Source organism: Hypanus sabinus, chromosome 8 (assembly GCF_030144855.1).
Source record: "Hypanus sabinus isolate sHypSab1 chromosome 8, sHypSab1.hap1, whole genome shotgun sequence".
Classification (NCBI taxonomy): Eukaryota; Metazoa; Chordata; class Chondrichthyes; order Myliobatiformes; family Dasyatidae; genus Hypanus; species Hypanus sabinus.
In genome coordinates this window covers 106371253-106392162 of record NC_082713.1, presented here as the reverse complement: position 1 = coordinate 106392162, position 20910 = coordinate 106371253, and the positions used below count along the sequence as shown (strand labels likewise).

General features: G+C 45.5%; 1 protein-coding gene across 7 annotated transcripts in view; it reads right to left on the bottom strand.

The window, feature by feature from the left end:
- Positions 1 to 12847: 12847 nt before the first annotated feature.
- Positions 12848 to 20910, bottom strand: part of srgap1a (SLIT-ROBO Rho GTPase activating protein 1a) — a 317376-nt gene continuing 309313 nt past the window's right edge. For 2 of the 7 annotated variants that reach the window (XM_059977536.1, XM_059977540.1), the window contains exons 21-22: positions 20353 to 20686; positions 12849 to 15525 (exon numbers count right to left, since the gene is read on the bottom strand). In XM_059977536.1, coding sequence (XP_059833519.1) covers positions 15154 to 15525; positions 20353 to 20686 — 706 coding nt within the window. In that variant the 3' untranslated portion in view covers positions 12849 to 15153. Of the gene's footprint in view, positions 15526 to 20352; positions 20687 to 20910 lie in introns of all 7 variants that reach the window. The other 5 variants (XM_059977538.1, XM_059977537.1, XM_059977541.1 and 2 more) reach the window with 5 other exon arrangements.

The following is a 20910-nucleotide window of genomic DNA, read 5'->3' as shown; positions in this document are numbered from 1 at the left end:
GTGGATATAGCAGGGATACCCAAACAGAGTGAAGAGCTGGCGTAGGGCCTTTATGACAGACGTGGTAGTGGTATCGGGGCAGGGGATGGCAAAGGGGAACCGTGAGTACTTGTCGATTATGTTAAGAAAATAGACATTGCTGTCGGTGGAGGGAAGGGGGCCCTTAAAGTCAACACTCAGTCGCTCAAAGGGGCGGGTGGCCTTGATAAGTTGTGCCTTTTCAGGACGGTAGAAGTGCGGTTTGCACTCAGAGCAGACTTGGCAGTCCCTGGTCATTGTCCTGATGTCCTCAAGGGAGTACGGCAGGTTCCGGGCTTTCACGAAATGGTAAAATTGGGTGACCCCGGGTGGCAAAGATCTGCATGGAGGGCGTATAGCCGGTCGAGCTGCATGCTGGCACACGCTCCCCAGGATAGGGCATCAGGGGGCTCAGTACAGGATGTCATAGTTGTAGGTGGAGAGTTCGAATAAAAATTTTATCATTTTTGATTTTGCCCCGCTGTTGGTTGTTGAACATGAACGCAACTGAGCGCTGGTTGGTCAGCAAGGTGAACCTTTTGCCGGCGAGATAGTGCCTCCAGTGCCTAATAGCTTCCACTATGGCCTGGGCTTCTTTCTCCACCACAGAGCGCCAAATTTCAGGGCCTTGAAGGGTATGAGAAAAGAATGCTACCGGCCTTCCTGCCTGATTGAGGGTAGCAGACAGCGCAAAGTCGGAGGCGTCACTCTCTACCTAGAAGGGAATGGTCTTGTCCACCGCATGCATCATTGCTTTGGCAATGTCCCCTTTAATGCGGCTGAAGGCCGCGCGGGCCTCGGCAGAGAGGGGAAATGTGGTAGACTTGACCAGGGGGCTTTGTCTGCGTAGTGAGGGACCCACTAGGTGTAATAGGAAAAGAATAAGGAAAAGAATAGGAAAAGAAGCCCAGGCACCTTTTGAAGGCTCTGAGGGCGGTGGGAAGAGGGAGTTCTAACATGCAGTCGGGATCAGGGCCAATGACCCCGTTCTCCACGACATACCCAAGGATAGCAAGTCAGGTGGTTCCGAACACACACTTGTCCCTGTTATAGGTAAACATCGTTGGAGGTTGGTGTTGTGATCTGTCCAGTCATGATCGCAGATGTTGATGTTATCCAGATATGGGAACATGGCCTTCAGTTGGCACTGGTCCACCATCCGGTCCATTTCCCTCTGGAAGACAGAGACACCATTCGTGACACCGAAGGGGACGTGCAGCAAGTGATAGAGCCAGCCACCCGCCTCGAAGGTGGTGTAGGGGCGGTCCTCCGGGCCAATGGGGAGCTGATGGTAAGTGGAGTTCAGATCTATGGTCAAGTACACCTTGTACTGAGCTATCTGATTGACCATATCCGCGATGCGGGGTAGGGGGTACACGTCAAGCTGCGTGAACCTATTGATGGTCTGGCTATTGTCCACGACCATCCTATTTTTCTGTCCGTTCCAAACAACAACCACCTGAGCCCTCCAAGGGCTTGTGCTTGGCTCAATGATCCCCTCCCTGAGCAGCCGCTGCACCTCCAACTGAATGAAGGCCCTGTCCCCCGCGCTGTACCTCCTGCTTTTAGTTGCCACAGGTTTACAGTCAGGGGTCAGGTTGGCGAACAGCGGTGGGGGAGGGATCTTGAGGGTGGAGAGGCTGCAAGTGGTGTCAGTAGCGCTGCTGTTGGCATGGTGTTGGGTGGGATGTGCGGGTCGGTGTGTGTGTAGGGGCAGTAGCGGGGTATGTGATGAATTCCCACAGAACTGGGGATTTCTGACAGTGATTGGTGGGAGGGGCCCATCATTATCCATAGTCACACTTTCGAGGTGGCTCTGGAAGTCGAGCCCCAATAGCACAGGCACGCACAGTTGAGTCATGACCAGTAATGTAAAGTCCCGACATTCTGTGCCCTGCACCACCAATGTCGCTACACAACCCCCCTGGATGTCTGTGGAATGCGACCCAGAAGCCAAGGTGACCCTCTGGCTTACCGGCCGTGTCACGAGTCCGCAGCGTTGCACTGTCAATAAAACTCTCAGTGCTCCCCGTGTCAAACAGGCAACTAGTCCTGTGCCCCTCCACCAGGATGTCCATCATTGACCTTGCAAGCTGGTGTGGGGCGCTTTGTTCGAGGGTCACGGAGGCCAGAGTTGCATAGCCGTCTTGGTGCCCGGTAAGCACCCATGGGTCGGAGGCGGGGCGAGGTGGCACCAACAAAGATGGCCGCCCCTATGTCTTGCACACGGCGGGCAGGCAAGATGGTGGCGACCAAGATGGCGACCCCCATGTGTTGCACGCGGCGCTGTTCAAACCCACTCGCAGTTTTTGAAATGCCCCTTCTTTCCGCAGCTGGAGCAGGTAGCTTCTCAGGCCGGGCAGCGTTTTCAGGGGTGCTTCTCGAGTCTGCAGAAGTAACACTGCACGGACGTGTGACTGGCAGCAGCCACGGCCGATTCGCCGGTGAGTTGTGGGGACTTCACGGACTCGCAACTGGCAGCAGCCGAGGTCGATTCACTGGCAGGTTGTGGGGTCTGTGGCGTCCATGAGGCCAGCGGGAGATCGCGCACCTGGACAGCGTCAGCGTTGTGCAGAGCGGCCTCCAGTGTGTCGGCCAGCTCGATTGCCGAATGTAAGGTAAGATCGGCGTGTTCCAGCAGCTGCTGGCACCCGTTCACTGACCTGATCCTCATAACGAAGGCGTCTCATACCAGAAGCTCCGCATGCTGTTCCGCCATCAGTCCCCTGCAGTCGCAGGCCCGCACGAGTGTCTGTAGGGCTTAGACAAACTCCCCGCTCGACTCTCCTGCCCGCTGCTGCCGTGTCGTTAAGCGATGTCTTGCGTAGATGGTGTTCACCGGCTGCAGGTATTGTCTTTTGAGGGCATCCAGTGCCCCTTGGTAGGTCGGCAGGTCCCTGATCAGGGAGTAGACCCGCAGACTGACCCTGGAGAGGAGAACTCTGTGCATCGTGGCAGGCTCGATCACTCGAATCTCCTCCAGGTACGATTGGAAGCGTGCAAGCCAGAGTTCAAAAGTGATGCTGGCTTCTGGAGATTGAGGGTCAATATCCAGTCTGTCGGGTCGTAAAAGTTGTTCCATGTTTTAAATCGTTGTTAAGAAAATTGATGCACCATCAATAACTCTAAGAGGCCGAATGGCCTGTTTCTGTGCTGCAGTCTTCTATGTTTCTATCTTTCTAAAATCTGCTGTTAAATTGTTTTCTATCTGTAGGTGGCCATTTTTGATGCTGCAATACAAAATAATAAAACTGAATTATACATATAATAGTTAAATTAAATAAGTAGTGCAAAAAAGTAGTGAGGTAAGGTTCATGGGTTCAATCTCTGTGATATTGAACCTCCTTTACTCCATGTCCAATGGCAAGGACATACCTACAATTTTTTATCACCCTCCCAGGCCCGAACCTTATTCCCTTTATGGGGCTCCATGGAAGCATTGTGGTTAGCATGACACTGTTACAGCTTGGGCTGTTAAAGTTCAGGATCCAGCTCTGATGTTCTGGGTATGAAAGTTTGTACGTCCTTCCTATGAGTGTGTCCCGGTTTCCTCCCACAGTCCAAAAGTACACTGTTAGTAGGACAATCAGTCATTGGAAATTGTCCCGTGAAGGTGAATTCAGTGGGTTGCTGGGTGGCACAGCTTGGTGGGTTGGAAGGGCTGGTTCTACATTGTATTTCTAAATAACTAAATAAAAATAAATATCCCATCCATCCCTCCCATTTTCTTTGCAATTTAAACCCATCTTCCCTCCTTTCCAGTTCTCATATAGGTTTTCAACCCAGACGAAGGTTATAACTGGAGACCAAAAGGATGCCTGAAGCAAAAGCAGAAAATGCTGGAAACATTCAGCAGGTCAGGCAGCACCCACGGGGTTAACCGAGCATTTCCATTTTGCCCTCATGTAACAACAGACACCCTTGTTCTTTTCTCCTCTTTCACTCACCCCTCAGAATCAGAATAAGGTTTAATATCACCTGCATATCTGGTGAAATTTGTTGTTTTTGAGGCAGCAAAATGCTGCAATACAAAATAATAAAACTGAATTATATATATAATGGTTACATTAAATAAGTAGTGCAAAAAAGTAATGAGGTAAGGTTCATGGGGTCAATCTCCATTCAAAAATCAGAAGGTAGAAGAGAAGAAGCTGTTCCTGAGTCGTTGAGTCTGTGCCTTCAGGCTTCTGTACCTCCTACCTGGTGGTAACAAAGAGAAGAGGGAATATCCTGGGTGATGGGTGTCCTTATTGATGGATGCCAATTTTTTGAGTCATCACTTCTTGAAGATGTCCCGGATGTTAAGGAGGCTGGTGCCCATGATGGAGCTGACTGAGTTTGCAACTTTCATGCCTTCTTCATAGTTGCATCAATATGTTGGGTCTAGGTTAGATATTGTCACCCAGAAACTTGAAATTGCTCACTCTCTCCAATTCTGATCCCTCTATGACGACCGGTGCGCGTTCCCTCGTCTTACCCTTTCTGAAGTCCACAAACAGTTCTTTGGTCTTACTGATGTTGAGAGCAACGATATTGCTGCAATAGCACTCAACCAGCTGGTATAATTCGCTCCTGTATGCCTTCTCATCATCATCTGAAATTCTGCCAACAATATTTCTGTTACCAGCAAATTTATAGATGGCATTTGAACTGTGTCTATCCACACAGTCATGGCTGCAGAAAGAGTAGAGCAGTGGGCTAAGCACAAATCCTTGAGGAGCACCAGTGTTGATCATCAGCGAGGAGGGGATGTCATTTCTGATCCGCACAGACTGTGCTCTTCCAGTGAGGAAATCAAGGATCCAGTTACAGGGGCAGGTACAAAGGCCCAGGTTTTGGAGCTTTTCAATCAGAATTATAGGTATGATTGTGTAAACACTGAGATGTAGTCAATTACTAGAATCCTGACATGAGTATTAGTATTGTCCAGGTGACCCAAGGCCACATGAAGAGTCAATGAGATCACATCCTCTGTGCAGCTTGCTGTGGCGATGGGCAAATTGCAGTGCGTCCAGGTCCTTGCTGAGACAAGAGTTGATTCTAGCCATAAACAACCTCTCAAAACACCATCACCATAGATATACAAAGTACTGGGTGATGGTCATTAGGGCATCTCACCCTGCTTTTCTTGGGCACTGGCATAATTGTTGCCCTTTTGAAGCAGGTGGGAACTTCAGACAGTGGCAATGAGAGACTGAGTTGTTTTTGAGCACACCTGTCGTTGGCTGGCACAGGCTTTCTGAGCCCTACTTCATCGGGACCTGTCACCTTGCGAGGGTTCACCCTCTTGAAAGACAATCTGACATCGGCCTCCTAGACAAAGAGCACAGGGTCACCAGGTGCTGCAGGGATCCTCCCTTTAGTTATATTCTCCCTTTCAAAGTGAGCATAAAAGGCATTGAGCTTGTCTGGGAGGGAAGCATCACTGCCGTTCATGTTGGGTTTCACTTTGTTGGAAGTAATGGCCTGCAAACCCAGCCAGAGTTGACATGCATCCGATTCCACCTCCAACCTCATTCAGAATTGTTCCTTTGCTGTTGAGCTAGCCCTCTGTAAGTCGAACCTGGTCTTCTTGTTTAGCCCCGAGTCACCAGACTTGAATGTCTCAGATTTAGCCCTCAGTAGACTACGAACCTCCTGGTTCACCTAAGACTTTTGATTCAGGTTATGTTTCTTAACTTCTAAACATTAGACTAATTCAAAAAAAGACATGGAAGTTCAAAATGTGAGTCTAACTACGAGTTTATTTTAAGCAAGGTACACGTGTATCATGTGGTAGCATGATAACATATGCAATTAACATATTTTTACATGTAACAATAATGAATTATTTACATGAACAAGAATGCTTAATCAATGTATATACAAGATTACTCAAATACTATTGAAACATTAAATACGCAACACTCCTCCCCCACTTAGCTATAAACTTCAACTCAATAAAAGATGCACCTCAACTACATACACAATGTATTATATAATGCAACAACTATATACAGACGTCGACAGCATAGTAAATTATAAATTGTCCCATTCAGGCCTGAAGATTTAATCACTGTGGAGGCTTTCTTACCCTTGTGGGTCTTTGCATCTACTTTTACAAGCGAGTTTTTGTCTTCCACTTGAAGTTCATGCACTAATAAATCCTGGTTCTTTAACTGTACACAAGCTGAACGTTTGCAGCTTTCCTGAAGCTCCTTAAAATCAAGCTGCATTTTGCAAGTGATTAACCTCTCAGAAACTTTCTCAGGTCTGTCACCTAAAACAAAATGTAGTTGGAACACTTTCATGATTCCTCTGAGCAGTGTGCTCCTTACTTTCCAATCAAAGGCACCGAGGTTGGCACCTACACCTGTTTGCCCTCTGTTTGACAACAGTTCATGGTGTTTAGCAAGGAGATTGTTGTGGCATCAATTAATTTGCTTTCAGATGACTTCATTGCAGGGGATGTTGCATGCATGGATCTCCAATCAAGTTGAAGTTGTCTCAGCCAATCACACCCTCACAAATGCTGGTTCTCTTGGTTTTACCACATACAAGCTCAATGTAGCTTGTTGGTTGTTGTATTTCACTGTTATGAATGTCATTCCCATAGGAGTTATCTTTTCTCCAGTATAAGTTCTTGGTTGGATATCTGTAGGCTTCAGTCTGGTATGTTTGAAATGCTATTCAAACTCATTTTGTGGAGTGACTGAAACAGTTGAGCCAGTATCCAATTCCTTTTTCATTAATTTGTTGTTCACTTCTGGCATAAGCCATATTGCATGTCTAGTTTTCACATTGTAAATCTCAAGGCTACACAATCCTGTGTCACTCTCATCATTATCAGATTTTTAATCACCAGCATGCAGATTAGTGATCTTTTTGAAACTCCAACTTGACTTTTTAGCTTTTTCTCTTCTCTGTGCAGACCATTTATTTTTGTCAGCCTAACACACACTTTCGATATGACCTTCTTTGTTGCATTGTCTGCAAGTTTTGCCTTTAAACCTGCATCTGTTTGATGTTTGTGAGTCCCTGCCACAATGGTTACACAATTTGTTTGGCTAGGCCAGTTTCTATAGCTGCTGCAATTTTGTTCACACTCACTTTCATTCTTCAGTTGTGGCTGCAGTTTCCATTGAAACGATGGTTTCCACTGTTCTTTTATATATAAGATGTGCTTCCGTTTGGAGCCATTTTTGAATACTTACTTTTCAGGTTCCGCGAACCAAATGTTCTCTCAGTGTATCATTGAGCCAAACTGACAATACCCAGACAATCTCTTAAATTCAGCCACATACACCAAAATGGACTCCCCTTCCTTTTGATTCTGCTAATGAAACTTAAAGTGTTCTGCAATCAACAATGGCTTTGATTCTAAATATTCCTACATCACTTTTATAATAGCAGCAAAGCTCATATCCGATGGTTTGGTTGTGGCAGTCAAACTTCGAAGCAAACTGTATGCCCTTAAACCCAACGAACTCAGCAAAATTGGTAGTCGCTTTTCAAAGGTTCAAATGTTCATCTTCAAAGTATGTATGTACTATACAACTCTGAGATTCTTCTTCTCCAGATAGCCACGAAACAAAGAAAAGCTGTCAGTTCAGAGAGAAACAACAAATCCACCAACCCGATCATCAACCTCCGTCTCCCCTGCACGAAATGCAGTATTTCACCCAAATATTGACACCCAAATCCCCTTGCCCCACAGAAAAACAATGAGGAAGAATGGTGAAAACGGAGCATATAAAATCCAATAGACTGAAAAAGTGTCCAGAGATTATAACCCAAAATCTTTATTCTTTGGAGCGTAGAAGGTTGAGGGGGGACTTGATAGAGGTATTTAAAATTATGAGGGGGACAGATAGAGTTGACGTGGATAGGCTTTTTCCATTGAGAGTAGGGGAGATTCAAACAAGAGGACATGAGTTGAGAGTTAAGGGGCAAAAGTTTAGGGGTAACAAGAGGGGGAACTTCTTTGCTCAGAGAGTGGTAGCTGAGTGGAACAAGCTTTCAGTAGAAGTGGTAGAGGCAGGCTCCATTTTGTCATTAAAAAAAATTGGATAGGTATATGGACAGGAAAGGAATGGAAGGTTATGGGTTGAGTGCAGGTCGGTGGGGCTAGGTGAGAGTAGGCATTCAGCACAGACAAGAAGGGCCGAGATGGCCTGTTTCTGTGCTGTAATTGTTATATGGTTAAAATCCATAAGCAGCAACCTTGGTCACCTCACTGGCTATTTCATTTGCTTCAAATACTGTTCCAGTAGCTCAGTATACATGAGTCAATTACCCATTGGGTAATCAAACTCATCAATGCAGCCAGCCACTTCTCATTTGGAAAAAAATGATTATTATCACCCAGCACTCACTCTTTATGAAATTCTGAATTCTTCCATTTTCAGACCTTTTTTTAAAAACTCAATTGCATCTTTCCTTCTGAAGAGTATGTGCTGTGCTGCTTTATTTTAAAGCTCAGCCATCTCACTGCTCGTGCTGGGCTGTGCATTTTACTCAATGTTCCTCTACCCTATTTTTTGTAGTTCGAATGTCACACTGCGCTTGAACCATCTTGGGTTTGTCTGAAAAATACCTTGTCACCAGTGTTATGTTCTGTAACTTCAGGACATTAGATTAATTCAAAAGAATACATGAAAGTCTGAAATGTGAGTTTAAGTGAAGTGCACGCGTATCATGTGATAGCATGATACAATTAACGTATTCTTACATATAACCCATAATTAATTATTTAAATGAACAATAATGCTTAATAAAACCATATGCGATTAATCAAATATTATTGAAACATTAAATATACAGCAAAGTACTGTATGTTCTCATAGGCACACACTCGTCTGCATGTTTTAATGAAGTCAGTAACAACTGTGGTGCATTCTGAATCTCTGAATACTATCCACTCCACCGACTCAAAGCAATTCTGTAAATGCTCCTGTGCCCCCTCGTCCTTCTTGGTCCTCACTATTGGTGCTGCGGTCTTTAGTCTCTGCCTATACTCAGGGAGTAGAAGCACAGCCAGGTGTAGGCATGGGTTGGCACAGTATAACAGTGGTCCAGTGTCTTGGCTCTTCTGGTTCCACAAATGATATGTTGGTAATAATTATTTGGAGACCTTTTCCAAGCTGGCCTGTTTAAAATCCCCCAGAATGATGGGTAAGGCATCAGGGTGAGCCATTTCATGCCTTTTTATTACGTCACTCAGTTCATCAGGAGCCTGTTTGACACCTGCCTGAGGTGGGATGTACACTGCTACCGAGATGATGGCTGAAAATTCCTGCGGCAGATAAAATGGACCATTTTAGCATTGATCACACCATCCAGTTTGAAAGCAAAGTTCAAGTTCTTCAGTTTGTCCGTTATAGTTGGCATTGAGTTTTACTTGTTGAAGAAAATCAAAAACAGTTGAACAAACTAGATCTGGAGGGGTTCACTTGCTTTTCTTTAAAAATTCCATAATGTGCAGGCCTTTGTTGTCTTGACTGTCTACCCTTCCTTGCCCCACCTGCCTCATCAATCTGTCAATCCCTCCTCACCTAGATCCACCTATCACCTGCTAGGTCCTGCCACACCTCTATACTGCCTTGTGACCCTTTGACAATCAGTCCTGACGCAAGGTCTCGACCCAAAACGTCAACTATCCCTTTGCCTGACCTGCAGCTTGGAGACAGAAGAGGCTGCTATTGTTGCATTCTGGAGCAACAAGAGATCAGCTGGTGAAAATCAGCAGGTCGGGCAGTGTCTGTTGGGGAAAACAGTTGTTGATGTGTCGGGTCCGGATGCAACCTGAAATATCAACAATTCTTGTCCCCACAGATGCTGCTCGAAATGCTGAGTTCCTCCAGTAGGTTTCTTCTGCTCCAGGTTCTAGCATCTGCACTGTCTCGTGTCTTCAGAATTGTATTTTTGGTTTCCAATCAATCCAAATGGGAAAACTCATGCATTGGAAATGAGGTTGCAAGTTTCTTCAAAGAAAGATGAAGAGGCGTTTGAATAAACAAGATCAAAAGAAATGGATCAACTTCCTTTATTAGAAAGATGCTTCTAGAACAAATCTGAAGGTATACTGAAATTGGTAACACTACATGCCAGATGTACAGTACTATACACAAAAGTGCATTGTCACAACTGATCAGCGGTACATTGTCAACAACTGCATTTTCTTTTAAACTACCAAGTTGGTTGAGAAATGAAAACAGAAATGCAACAGTAGACCAAAGCTCAAGTTCCTCTAAAGGCTTAAAGGCACTTTCACATGTACATACTACAGATGTACATTGACACAAGAAGGTCACAGCACTCTATCTGTAACTCAGATGGCAGTAAATGCAATACTGAAATAGGCAGATGGTATGTTGTAGTGTGTCTGTAGCCGTCATCAGTTACCTGTTAAAAATCCACAAGCTGCAGTTAAAAGCAGCTTTGAACTATGTATTATATCCTGCTAATGCACCCAGAAAACTTTATTAACCTCTATTAACTTTATTAACTTCTATTATACATTGTTTTTGCTAAATAGAATGCACAAGGAGTATTTTTATAGTCCAGTATATTTGTTAGTTGAATATACAAATCTCAGAGCAGTACAAAGTTGCAATCCTTTGTGGCTGATTTACAATTTGTTTTTAAATTAATTTACGTAAACTCTATACTATAGTATTTGTGTGGCCTTTGTTTCAAAGGCCACACAAAGGTGGAAACTATAAAAAGTTTCAAAAAGTACTAAATTCCATTCATTAAAACAGACAAAAATGAACATATATCTGAAGGTAAACGTCCAGGTAAAATCCGTTAGCAGATATTGGATACACTAGCTTTTTATGACTGTAATCTCTGAGGCTGTCCTTCAGAAGCCAAGGTAGGCAGTACAGTGAAATATCGAGCAGGCAGACCCTTACACAACAGGAGTGAGACGCCAGGCCCTGCCGTAGGTTAAGAGAGCGTGAGCCCTGTTTAGCTGACTTGTTGCAGATAAATTCCAGTCTCAGACCACATCAGGGTTACCAGGGCTGTAGGAGGGGCTTCTTCATTTGACCCCATACAGGGGTTGGTGGGGGGAGAGGGAGAGGAAAAGAGAGAGGGAAAGGGAGAAGAAGAGAGATGGAGGGATTGAGAGAGAGGGAGACAGAAAACTCAATAACCCAGCTTTCTGAAACATTATCACCCTTGGATACCACAAAACTGTATCATGAGTAGAATTCTGGAGGTAGATGAGAAAGAAAAAAGCAACGCAACAGACTTTTTAGCATCGTAAATCAGCGAGTTATTTGTCATGTCTCCCCTCTTGCTGGTAAACGGGAACCTCTCTTTCCCTCTTTAGGAAGAGATAGAGCCTGTGGTATGTCGAATGACCGGGTGAACGAGTAGTCTTTGGGGAACTGCAAGTCTGTGTTTTTATTGTTGCTTTGCTGCACCTTGAGTGCTCGGTGGAGGGTGCTGATGCTTTTTTACTGGTGGGGGTGTGAAGTTTGTTGCTTTGCTGCTGCTTGTGCGTGGGAGGGGGGAGCTGGGGGGTGGTTTGGGGGTTCTGATGTTTAACTGTCTTTCATTTTTTGGGGCACTGCTCTGAGATATTTGTGAAGATAAAGAATTTCAGGATGTATATGGTATACATTTCCCTGACATTAAACGTAATGAAATATCTGCAGGTGCTGTAGAGGGATTGGGGTAGAGTGGTTAAAGGGAGATCTGCTGGTTCAGGCTTGCTGGACTGGATCACTAGTGGATCATTCACAAATACTTCTGACTGGGGGGGGGGGGGGGCGGAACACTGTTCTGCATCAAAAAATCTCTGGGAGCAACACACGGGGTAACCAATGAAAAACATAGTTATCTTTGATCCTTGAAAACAACAGTGCAAAGTTTTTCTCGAATTGCCGGATGCAGGAGAAGGGTAAAAGCTTTGTGCAACGAGTATGTGAACTCAACACACATATGGTATGTCAGATGGTGGGGGATTAAAGATTGACTTATGCACGATAAAACCTGGTTCCACATAGTCCACCCCTGCTCCCCCAGAGGACCTGTTTGTGTTGATCTGAGTTTGAGTGAATGGTTAAACACATTTATAAACAATGTAGTTCTAAGCTTATTAAAGCACATAGTGAGTAAAAGGGGGCCAATATTACTGGGATGTTTTGGTGAAGCCTGGTTGTGTGAACATATCTATCCTGCATTCTACACCAGAGAAATGAGTCACATGAATAATTGTGTTCAAACATGTTTCAAAGGGTAGTCAAGTCAAAGTGAGGAGATATTGAGGGATCTTCTTCCAAACTGATCAGAATGGATCAGGCAGTCACACTGGGGTCAATCAAGGCCTTTGTAAAGGGCGGATAGTGAAGTCACAGGATATCTTGGAGCAAAAAATATGAAGATCCCTTTCACTCACACACTCACCCACACACACTCACCCACCCCCCCCCACACACACACACACACTCACCCACCCCCCCCACACACACACACACACACACTCACCCACCCACACACACACACACTCACCCACCCACACACAAACACTCACCCACCCACACACACACACACACACACACACCCACACACACACACACTCACCCACCCACACACACACACACTCACCCACCCACACACACACTCACCCACCCACACACACACACACACACACACCCACACACTCACCCACCCACACTCACCCACCCACACACACACTCACCCACACACACACACACACACACACTCACCCACCCACACACACACACACTCACCCACCCACACACACACTCACCCACACACACACACACTCACCCACCCCCACACACACACACTCACCCACCCACACACACACACACTCACCCACCCACCCACACACTCACCCACACACACTCACCCACACACACACACTCACCCACCCACACACACTCACCCACCCACACACACACAGAGTTGGAGGTCAGGCAGCATCAACAGAAATGAACAAAGTCGATGTTTCACGCCAAGACCCTTCTTCAGGACTGGAAAGGAAATTGAAAGGTACCAGAATAAAAAGGTGAGGGAAGTGCAAGGGGGATGGCTAGAAGGTGACAGATGAAACCAGGTGGGTAGGAAAGGTAAAGAGCTGGAGAGGAAGGAATCTGATAGAGAGGAGAGTGGACCATGGGAGGAAGGGACAGAGAAGGAGCACCAAGGTACCTTGCTAGATAACTCAGTGTGGGCATCATATTGAAGAATGGAAGGGTAGGTAGAGGGAATACGGGATATGGAGATTATTTTGAATTAAAACTAAATTTTTAAAAATATAACTTATTTGGCTAGCTAACTCTCACTGCCACAGAGGTAAATTTAAACCCTTCAGCTCATCTCTTACTGTCTAAGGTGAAGTTATCGTGATCTGAAAAGACAAGCTAGTTTCTTATACTGCTCTAAAAGCTGGGCCCAACCAGATCGTGGAGCAATGCAGCACAGGAGGTAAAGGGGAGACGTGTTGATCATTCGGAGTATGGAAGCGAGGCACTGCATTGTATGCATGCAACTAATTCCTCAAAGTAGCTGCTGTGTGGAGGATAGAGTCGGAGCCGTACAACCCGTTTTTAAAGATACAGCACGGCAACAGGCCCTTTTGACCCAGTCAGCCTACGTCACGCAATTACACCCAGTGATCAATGGACCTACTAATGCATAGGTCTTCAGAATGAGGGAGGAAACCGGAGCACACTCCTTACAAACAATGGTGGGAACTGAGCTCGTTCGCTGGTGCTGTTATAGCGCCATGCTAATCACAACACTTCAGTGTCACCTCAAAACGAGATCCGACACTCCACCCATGCACAGCAACAAAGGTCACGATTGAACCCAGGCCTCTGGAGGTATGAGGCAGTCGGTCTACTCACTGCATCACCTTCCAATACAACAATGGTTTTGCCATGAGTGAGCTGTAAATCAGAGAACGTGTCAATTCATCATCAACTGATGGCAAACTCTTGGGATTCCCTATACCAGCCTAGAGATGACTGAATTTATTGGTTATTTTAATTTTCCTTCCCCTTGAAGACGTTCCTCTCCTGATGCATTTTGGGGCATCATTCCCAGCTGGAGAAGATTGGGTGATTTGCAGTGTGGGTTGTTTTGTAGGTTTTGAGGGGCTCTGTAGGAGTGAAGAAGAGCAAGATGGGAACTAGAGAATGGTGGGACGTTGGGGCCACAGAAGACAGAGACCAAGATGCAATAAATATTTTTAAATCAACTGAGCATGAGGCTGAAGAACACAAAGCCAAAATCACTGTTCAAAATCACTGAATTCCCACAAGAACTTGGCTCACTAAGGAAGCAGACTTGTAGGGCTAAACTGTCTCAGTTCTTATGAAACTCCAAGTCAGTTTCTCTCTCCACAAATGCTGCCTGACCTGACGAGTATTTCCAGAATATTCTGTTCATGATTCCAATTTCCAGCAGCAGCACAGAAAGCATTGGCAAGACAAGAGGGCGCAGCCTCTCTGGACTAGGGGAGGCCCTGTTTATTCTTCAACATAAACCAGACCATTGACTTTCTTTGTGGCGCAAGCATAGGGTTTAAATGGACAGCCTATGCAGGAGGCTGAGGGAACAGGAGAGGAAAGATATCAGCACATTCCCAAAATGACCGCTTACAGCAGTTCATCGAGTGGTTATCTGGCGGCTTATTCCATTGCAAACCCATCAGCAAGGCCAAAGGAATGTTCACAGAATGCAGGAAGGAAGAGAAGTCATTACCAAACTCAAAGCATCGAGGCTGCTTTAACAATGAGTCCTTTTCCCATCAGTTCTCAGCTAAGAAGAAAAGAAAAACGTTGAGCCATTCCTCTCCTTGTTTAAATTATCAGCCTGAACAGAAGAGGTGGGGGAAGCTTTGATGTTTCTCCCCCCTTAACTTTCTTCTCTTTTTAGTTTTTTAAAAAAAGTAAACTGTTGCAGCATAAGATTCAAGTCTTGTTAACCTTGCTAAGATGCACATCAAAACAGTCCTGTTTGAGATGGAATTCAAATGCCCTGTTAATTAACTACTGAGACATATATTCTAACACTGAAAGAATACATCTCCAATTATAAACATTACAATATCAATATTCCTGGCTTTATCCTTGCCAGTGATGTTGATCCAATATCAAGTCAGGCTAACTTTCTTTACATGGTGCAAGATTTATCTGTGGAGGACTGAACTGAGGATGGTGGTCCCACACTGGGGTTGGTTTTGGGTAAAACTGCAGGCTTGGGCCGTAGGGCAGGGGGCTTGAGCTGCACCCCCATCCGGGGCGACAGGACGGGCTTGAAGGTGCTCACGGGGTCGCTGGAAGAGCTCGTGCTGCGCCGGATAGGTGGTTCGGTGCTCTTGGGCAGCGCAGTGGAGCGCTGGGGGCTCCGAGAGTCCAAGGCCAGGCTGCCCTTCTTCTGCTCCAGAGTGTCCAGGACCACGTCTGGCGCGTGCTTGGCCGTGCTCTGGCGCTCCAGTTCCCGCAGTTCATTCAGTGCTGTGTTCATTGTATCTTCAATGTCCTGCTGAGGAAGCAAACACACATACAAATCAGAGTATTCTGTGGCCGCATCACCGTGAAGTCAAACACTCACGAATGTAAGAGGCCACAGCTGATACTGTGCTCAGGCCAATACATCATCCCTGCCCACCTACAATCATTACATTGCACTGTAAACCCTTCAAACTGCCTTTACAATGCTGTTTACATTGTAAATACATGCGGATACTTAGGTACTTATGCAGATTTTATTCTGTACTTCCAACTTTATTTTTATATAATTCTTTATACTCATTGAATGTTGTTGTTTTCATTATTTATTTAGAAACACAGGGCGGAATAGGCCCTTGCAGCCCTTTGAGCTGTGCTGCCAGCTACCCCTGTTTAACCCAAGCCTAGACACGGGACAACTTACAGTGACCAATTAACCTACAGTATTAACTGGTATGCCTTCAGACGATGGGAGGAAACCCACACATTCCACAAGTACAAACTCCTTACAGAGGACCCCCCCAGGATTGAACTCTGAACTCCGACAGCAATTGTTGCATGTCGCATCAATATACAGCAACAAGTTGCTAATACATGTAAATGGCTATGGGTGAATAAAGTTGATATTTGAAGAAGGCAACAGCCATTATTAAAGAACCCCACCCATCTGGGCCATGGTATCTTCTCATAGCTACCATCGGGAAGGGTTACAGAAGCCTGAAGTCCCAGCACCACCATCTAGGAACAGCTACTTCCCTTCAACCATTTGCTTGTTGGAGCAACTGACACAACCCCAGCCCCAAGAGATTCTGTCGATGCCGGAACTCTTGAGGAACACACAAAGAATACTGGAGGAGCTCTGCAGGACAGGCAGCATCTACAGAGAAAATTAAACAGTCCACAGTCCATTTTCCTCCCCAGAAGACTTCTTTATCAGCCCTTTACCTCTTCCACCTATCACATCCCAACTTCTCACATCATCCCCCTCTCCCACTAACACACCACCTCCTTCAAGCTGGTCTTACTGCCAGATTGTCTTTCTTCCCCCTCACCACCTTCCTGTGCTTCTTCCTCCTTCCTTTCCAATGCTGATGAAGGGTCTCTGCTGAAACATCGCCTGTTTATTCCCTCCACTGATGCTGCCTGACCTGCTGCATTTCCCCAGCATTTTGTGCGCGGTGCACAATCCCCAGCATGGCAACACTATGATCACTTTAATAACTTTGTACTACGTTGAACTTTGTTTCTTTGTTCTTATTGCATTCCTTACAGTAAAATTGTGTATAATTTATGTTTAATTAATGTTTTTCTTGTGAGTGCTGCTGATATGATGCTATGTGCTGATGAAACTGCCTAAGTAAGGTTTTCATTGCACCCATGCGTAAGTAGATGTACATATGACAATAAAATCGACTTTAAAACAAAAACGCCTTTTCCTTCCTTTTGAAGAGGCAACTCCAGGGATTAATTTGGTCTATTTTTTATATTAATGGAAGATAAATTCTGCTGATCATTGGCTTTCGGCACTGCGTCAGACGGTGGAAAAATTACCGAGAGTTCACCCAGTGAACTAATTTGCCTCTTGAGCCCCTTCCCACTGGCAAGGTGAGGCTCTGGGCCATTCTTCAACAACAGTCTCCATTTGTATAGCATCTGAGATATCCCGCAATGTCCGGAAGAAGTTGGACTCCCAGCTGCAGCAGGAGATTGTGGGCGCTTGGGCTTGAAGAAGAGTGACGGAAGTGAGGATTGCGTGGTCTAGGAGAAGAGGAAGCAGGTTTGAAACTAGGAGAGCGTGCGTGTGCCAGATTTCAAAGCATGGACATTTGTATTCCCACCACCTCAATACCATTAGTGAAATTTCTTGCTCAAGATACGGAGTTCATCGGATACGATATGACCTCAGAAAGACCATTTATAATTTGTCACGAAGGTAAACAAACTGAATATATACACAAAGGGCTGAAGGAGCTCAGCAGGTAGGGGCAGGGAAATCAATGTCGGGCCGAAACCCTTCATCAGGACTGGAAAGGCAGGGGAATGATGCCACAATGAAAAGGTGGGGGAGGGGAAGGAGTACAAGCTGGCAGATGTCAGGTGAAGTTGGGTAGGTGGGGGAGAGGGTTATGAGGAGGTGAAGGGCTGAAGATGAGGACATCTAATAGGAGAAGGCAGTGGGTCATGGGGAAGAAGGACAGAGGAGGGACACCAGAGGGAGGGGCCGGTCTGAGATGGGAACCAGAATGGGAAATAGAGGGGGGAGAAATGACCAAAAGTTAGAAGTTCAATATCATGCCATCAGGTTGGAGGCTACTCAAATGGAATATGAAATTTTCCTCCAACCTAAAGCTGGCCTCATCGTGACAGTAGAGGAGCCCAGGAGCGGACGTGTCAGAATGGGAAGTCTGAATATTTAACCGAATATGGTTGCTATGAGAAAGGGCTGGCTCTCAAAGATTGTGGCAAGGGGCAAGTATTTGTTGAAGGAGCAAGTTCTTCCAGATGAGAACAGTGGCTTCACATCAGTTCCATTAAAGCAGAGCATACAATCACGTACACAGCATTCACTTTGACCATCAGGTTGGTGTAAGTGCTTGTGTTGACATCATACTGTGGAAAATATAAACAATCATCACAGATCGGAGCATTTTCCAGCTTCCAGGAAAAGAAGTAAATTCATTTTCAAGAATGCATTTTAAAGTTCAGCTTCTATTCACACTCTGGTATTTATCTCGGCCTTACGTCTTGAATAAGATCAAACAAAGTTGGACCCATCAGTAGGCCTAACATAAATTATCCAGGTGGTCTCTCGTCAAGTTGTTTTTAGGAAGTTGTAATAACGTTCAGAAATTTCCACTCAATAGACAGAATGGTGGGGGAGGGGCTAGTAAGGGAGACTGACAAATGGGAGTATGGGGTGTGGCAGGGATGTTGGACGATAACTTTTATTCCATCCATACCAAGGAAGAGAAGCAGCTAAAGTCAAGGTGAATGAGATATTGAGGAGAGGAGGAATTCGAATGGCCGGCTGTGTAGACAAGTCACCAGGTCCAAAGGGAAAAGGTCTTTGGATGCTGAAAGATATGTTGCGAAGATACTATCTGGGATCTGGAACATGATGGTCAGCATGGAACCGTAGGGCCAAAGGGCCTATATGCATGCTGTATTACTCTATGACTATATGGGGAAACCAGTTTTGTGGTCGATAAGCATACTGGAGACAGTGTCAATAACTACCTTCAAAAGAGAAATGGACATAGGACATGGAACACAGGAATAACACCTACAACCCACAGCGCTGTGCTGAACTGCATTACCTAATGGTACCTAATCTCTTCCATCTATACCAGGGTTTTCCAACCTTTTTTATGCTATGGACCCCTACCATTAATCGAGAGGTCCTTGGCCCTCAGGTTGGGAACTTCATTCTCTGTGTATTCACTTGCCTGTCTAGGAGGCTTTTAAATGCCTCTGTCGCATTTGCAGCATATTCCAGGCGCCAACCACTCTGGGTATAACTTGTCCTGCACATCTCCATGGTACTTCCCCACCTCTCATCTTAAATGCGTGCTCTCTGGTATTAGACTTTTCCACCCTGGAAAAAAGTGCTGGCTGACTATCTATGTCTCTCATAATTTTATAACACGCTACCAGGCCTCCCCATCAGCTCCCACCGCTCCAGAGAAAACAACCTACGTTTGCCCAAACTCTCCTTAAAGTGCGTGCAGACAGCATCCGGGCAAACCTCTTCAAAGCCTCCACATCCTTCCTATACAAAAGGTAAGACGAGACTACATGTGGGAGAATAATTTGAAGGAAATTAGGGAAAAGACAGGGAAAAAGGACTATTAGGAGTCATCATGGACTTGATGGGCTGAATGGCTTCCTTCTGTGCCCAACCTGTGCTTTGTTTTTCTTGATTCCATGAGGCAATAAGCAATAAATGGTCAGCTGAAATTAGTAGAACAAATGAAGCAGAATAGAATTGAAAACTAAGCCAGCATTGAATAGCAAAAGGTTCAGTAAACATTGTGGCAAATACTGGAAACAGTTAAAGCTTGAACACTGTAAGCGCTAGAAAGAGTTAAAGTTTTAACACTGAGTACTGGAAAGGGTTGATGTTTTTACTCTGTGAGTGCTGGAAGGGGTTAATGCTTTAACACTGAGTGCTGGAAAGGGTTAAGCTTTAATAATGAGTGCTGGAAAGGGTTAAGGCTTTAAAACTGTGAGTGCTGGAAAGGGTTAATGTTTTAACGCTAAGTGCTAGAAAGGGTTAGTACTTTAACACTATTGGAAAGGGTTGATTCTTAACACTGCATGCTGGAAAGGGTTAATGCTTTAACTGTGAGCGCTGGAAAGGGTTGAGGCTTTCACACTGAGTGCTGGAAAGGGTTAATGCTTTAACTGTGAGCGCTGGAAAGGGTTGAGGCTTTCACACTGAGTGCTGGAAAGGGTTAATGCTTTAACTGTGAGCGCTGGAAAGGGTTGAGTCTTTAATACTGAGTGCTGGAAAGGGTTAGTACTTTAATTGTGAGTGCTGGAAAGGATTGAGTCTTTAATGCTGAGTGCTAGAAAGGGTTAATGCTTTAACTGTGAGCGCTGGAAAGGGTTGAGGCTTTCACACTGAGTGCTGGAAAGGGTTAATGCTTTAACTGTGAGCGCTGGAAAGGGTTGAGGCTTTCACACTGAGTGCTGGAAAGGGTTAATGCTTTAACTGTGAGCGCTGGAAAGGGTTGAGGCTTTCACACTGAGTGCTGGAAAGGGTTAATGCTTTAACTGTGAGCGCTGGAAAGGGTTGAGGCTTTAATGCTGAAAAAGTTAAAACATAAAAGCAGAAGAAAGAGAAAAGTCATGCACGGACCTGAGCAATGGTTTCGGGGTCCAGAGGTTTATGCTCACTGAAGCTGGTGTATTGACCCGAGGATGCAGACCTTCTGATTGGTGGACTCTCAATCTTTTTGACACCCTCGTGTCGGCTAATGTTGGGAAGAACCCCTCGATGTCGACGCTCTGGACTGTCAACCGTGACGCTGCGATTCTGGAGGAAAAGGCGGGAGGTGGCGTGGGAAGGCGTGATCAATGGGCCACTCTCCCCTGAGCTACTTACTAAGCCGTGCATTGGGTGCACCGCACAGTGGCCCTCGCTGGCTCTCAACGGTCTCCTGCTGGCTGGGAGCTCTGACCTCTTCTTCTGTCTAAGCAAAGAGAAAGAAGAAAGATGTTGGCCATTCCTCTTTGCACAAGTGCTTGACTAGTCTACAATGCCAACCTGGCTTCAGAACAGTTTATTGGCTGGGAAGCACTGGGGGTTATCCTAAGGAGGTAAAGACCACAGAACATAGAACAATATAGCCCTTCAGCCTACAATGTTGTGCCATTCTTTTAGATTAGATTAGCTTTATTTGTCACATGTACATCA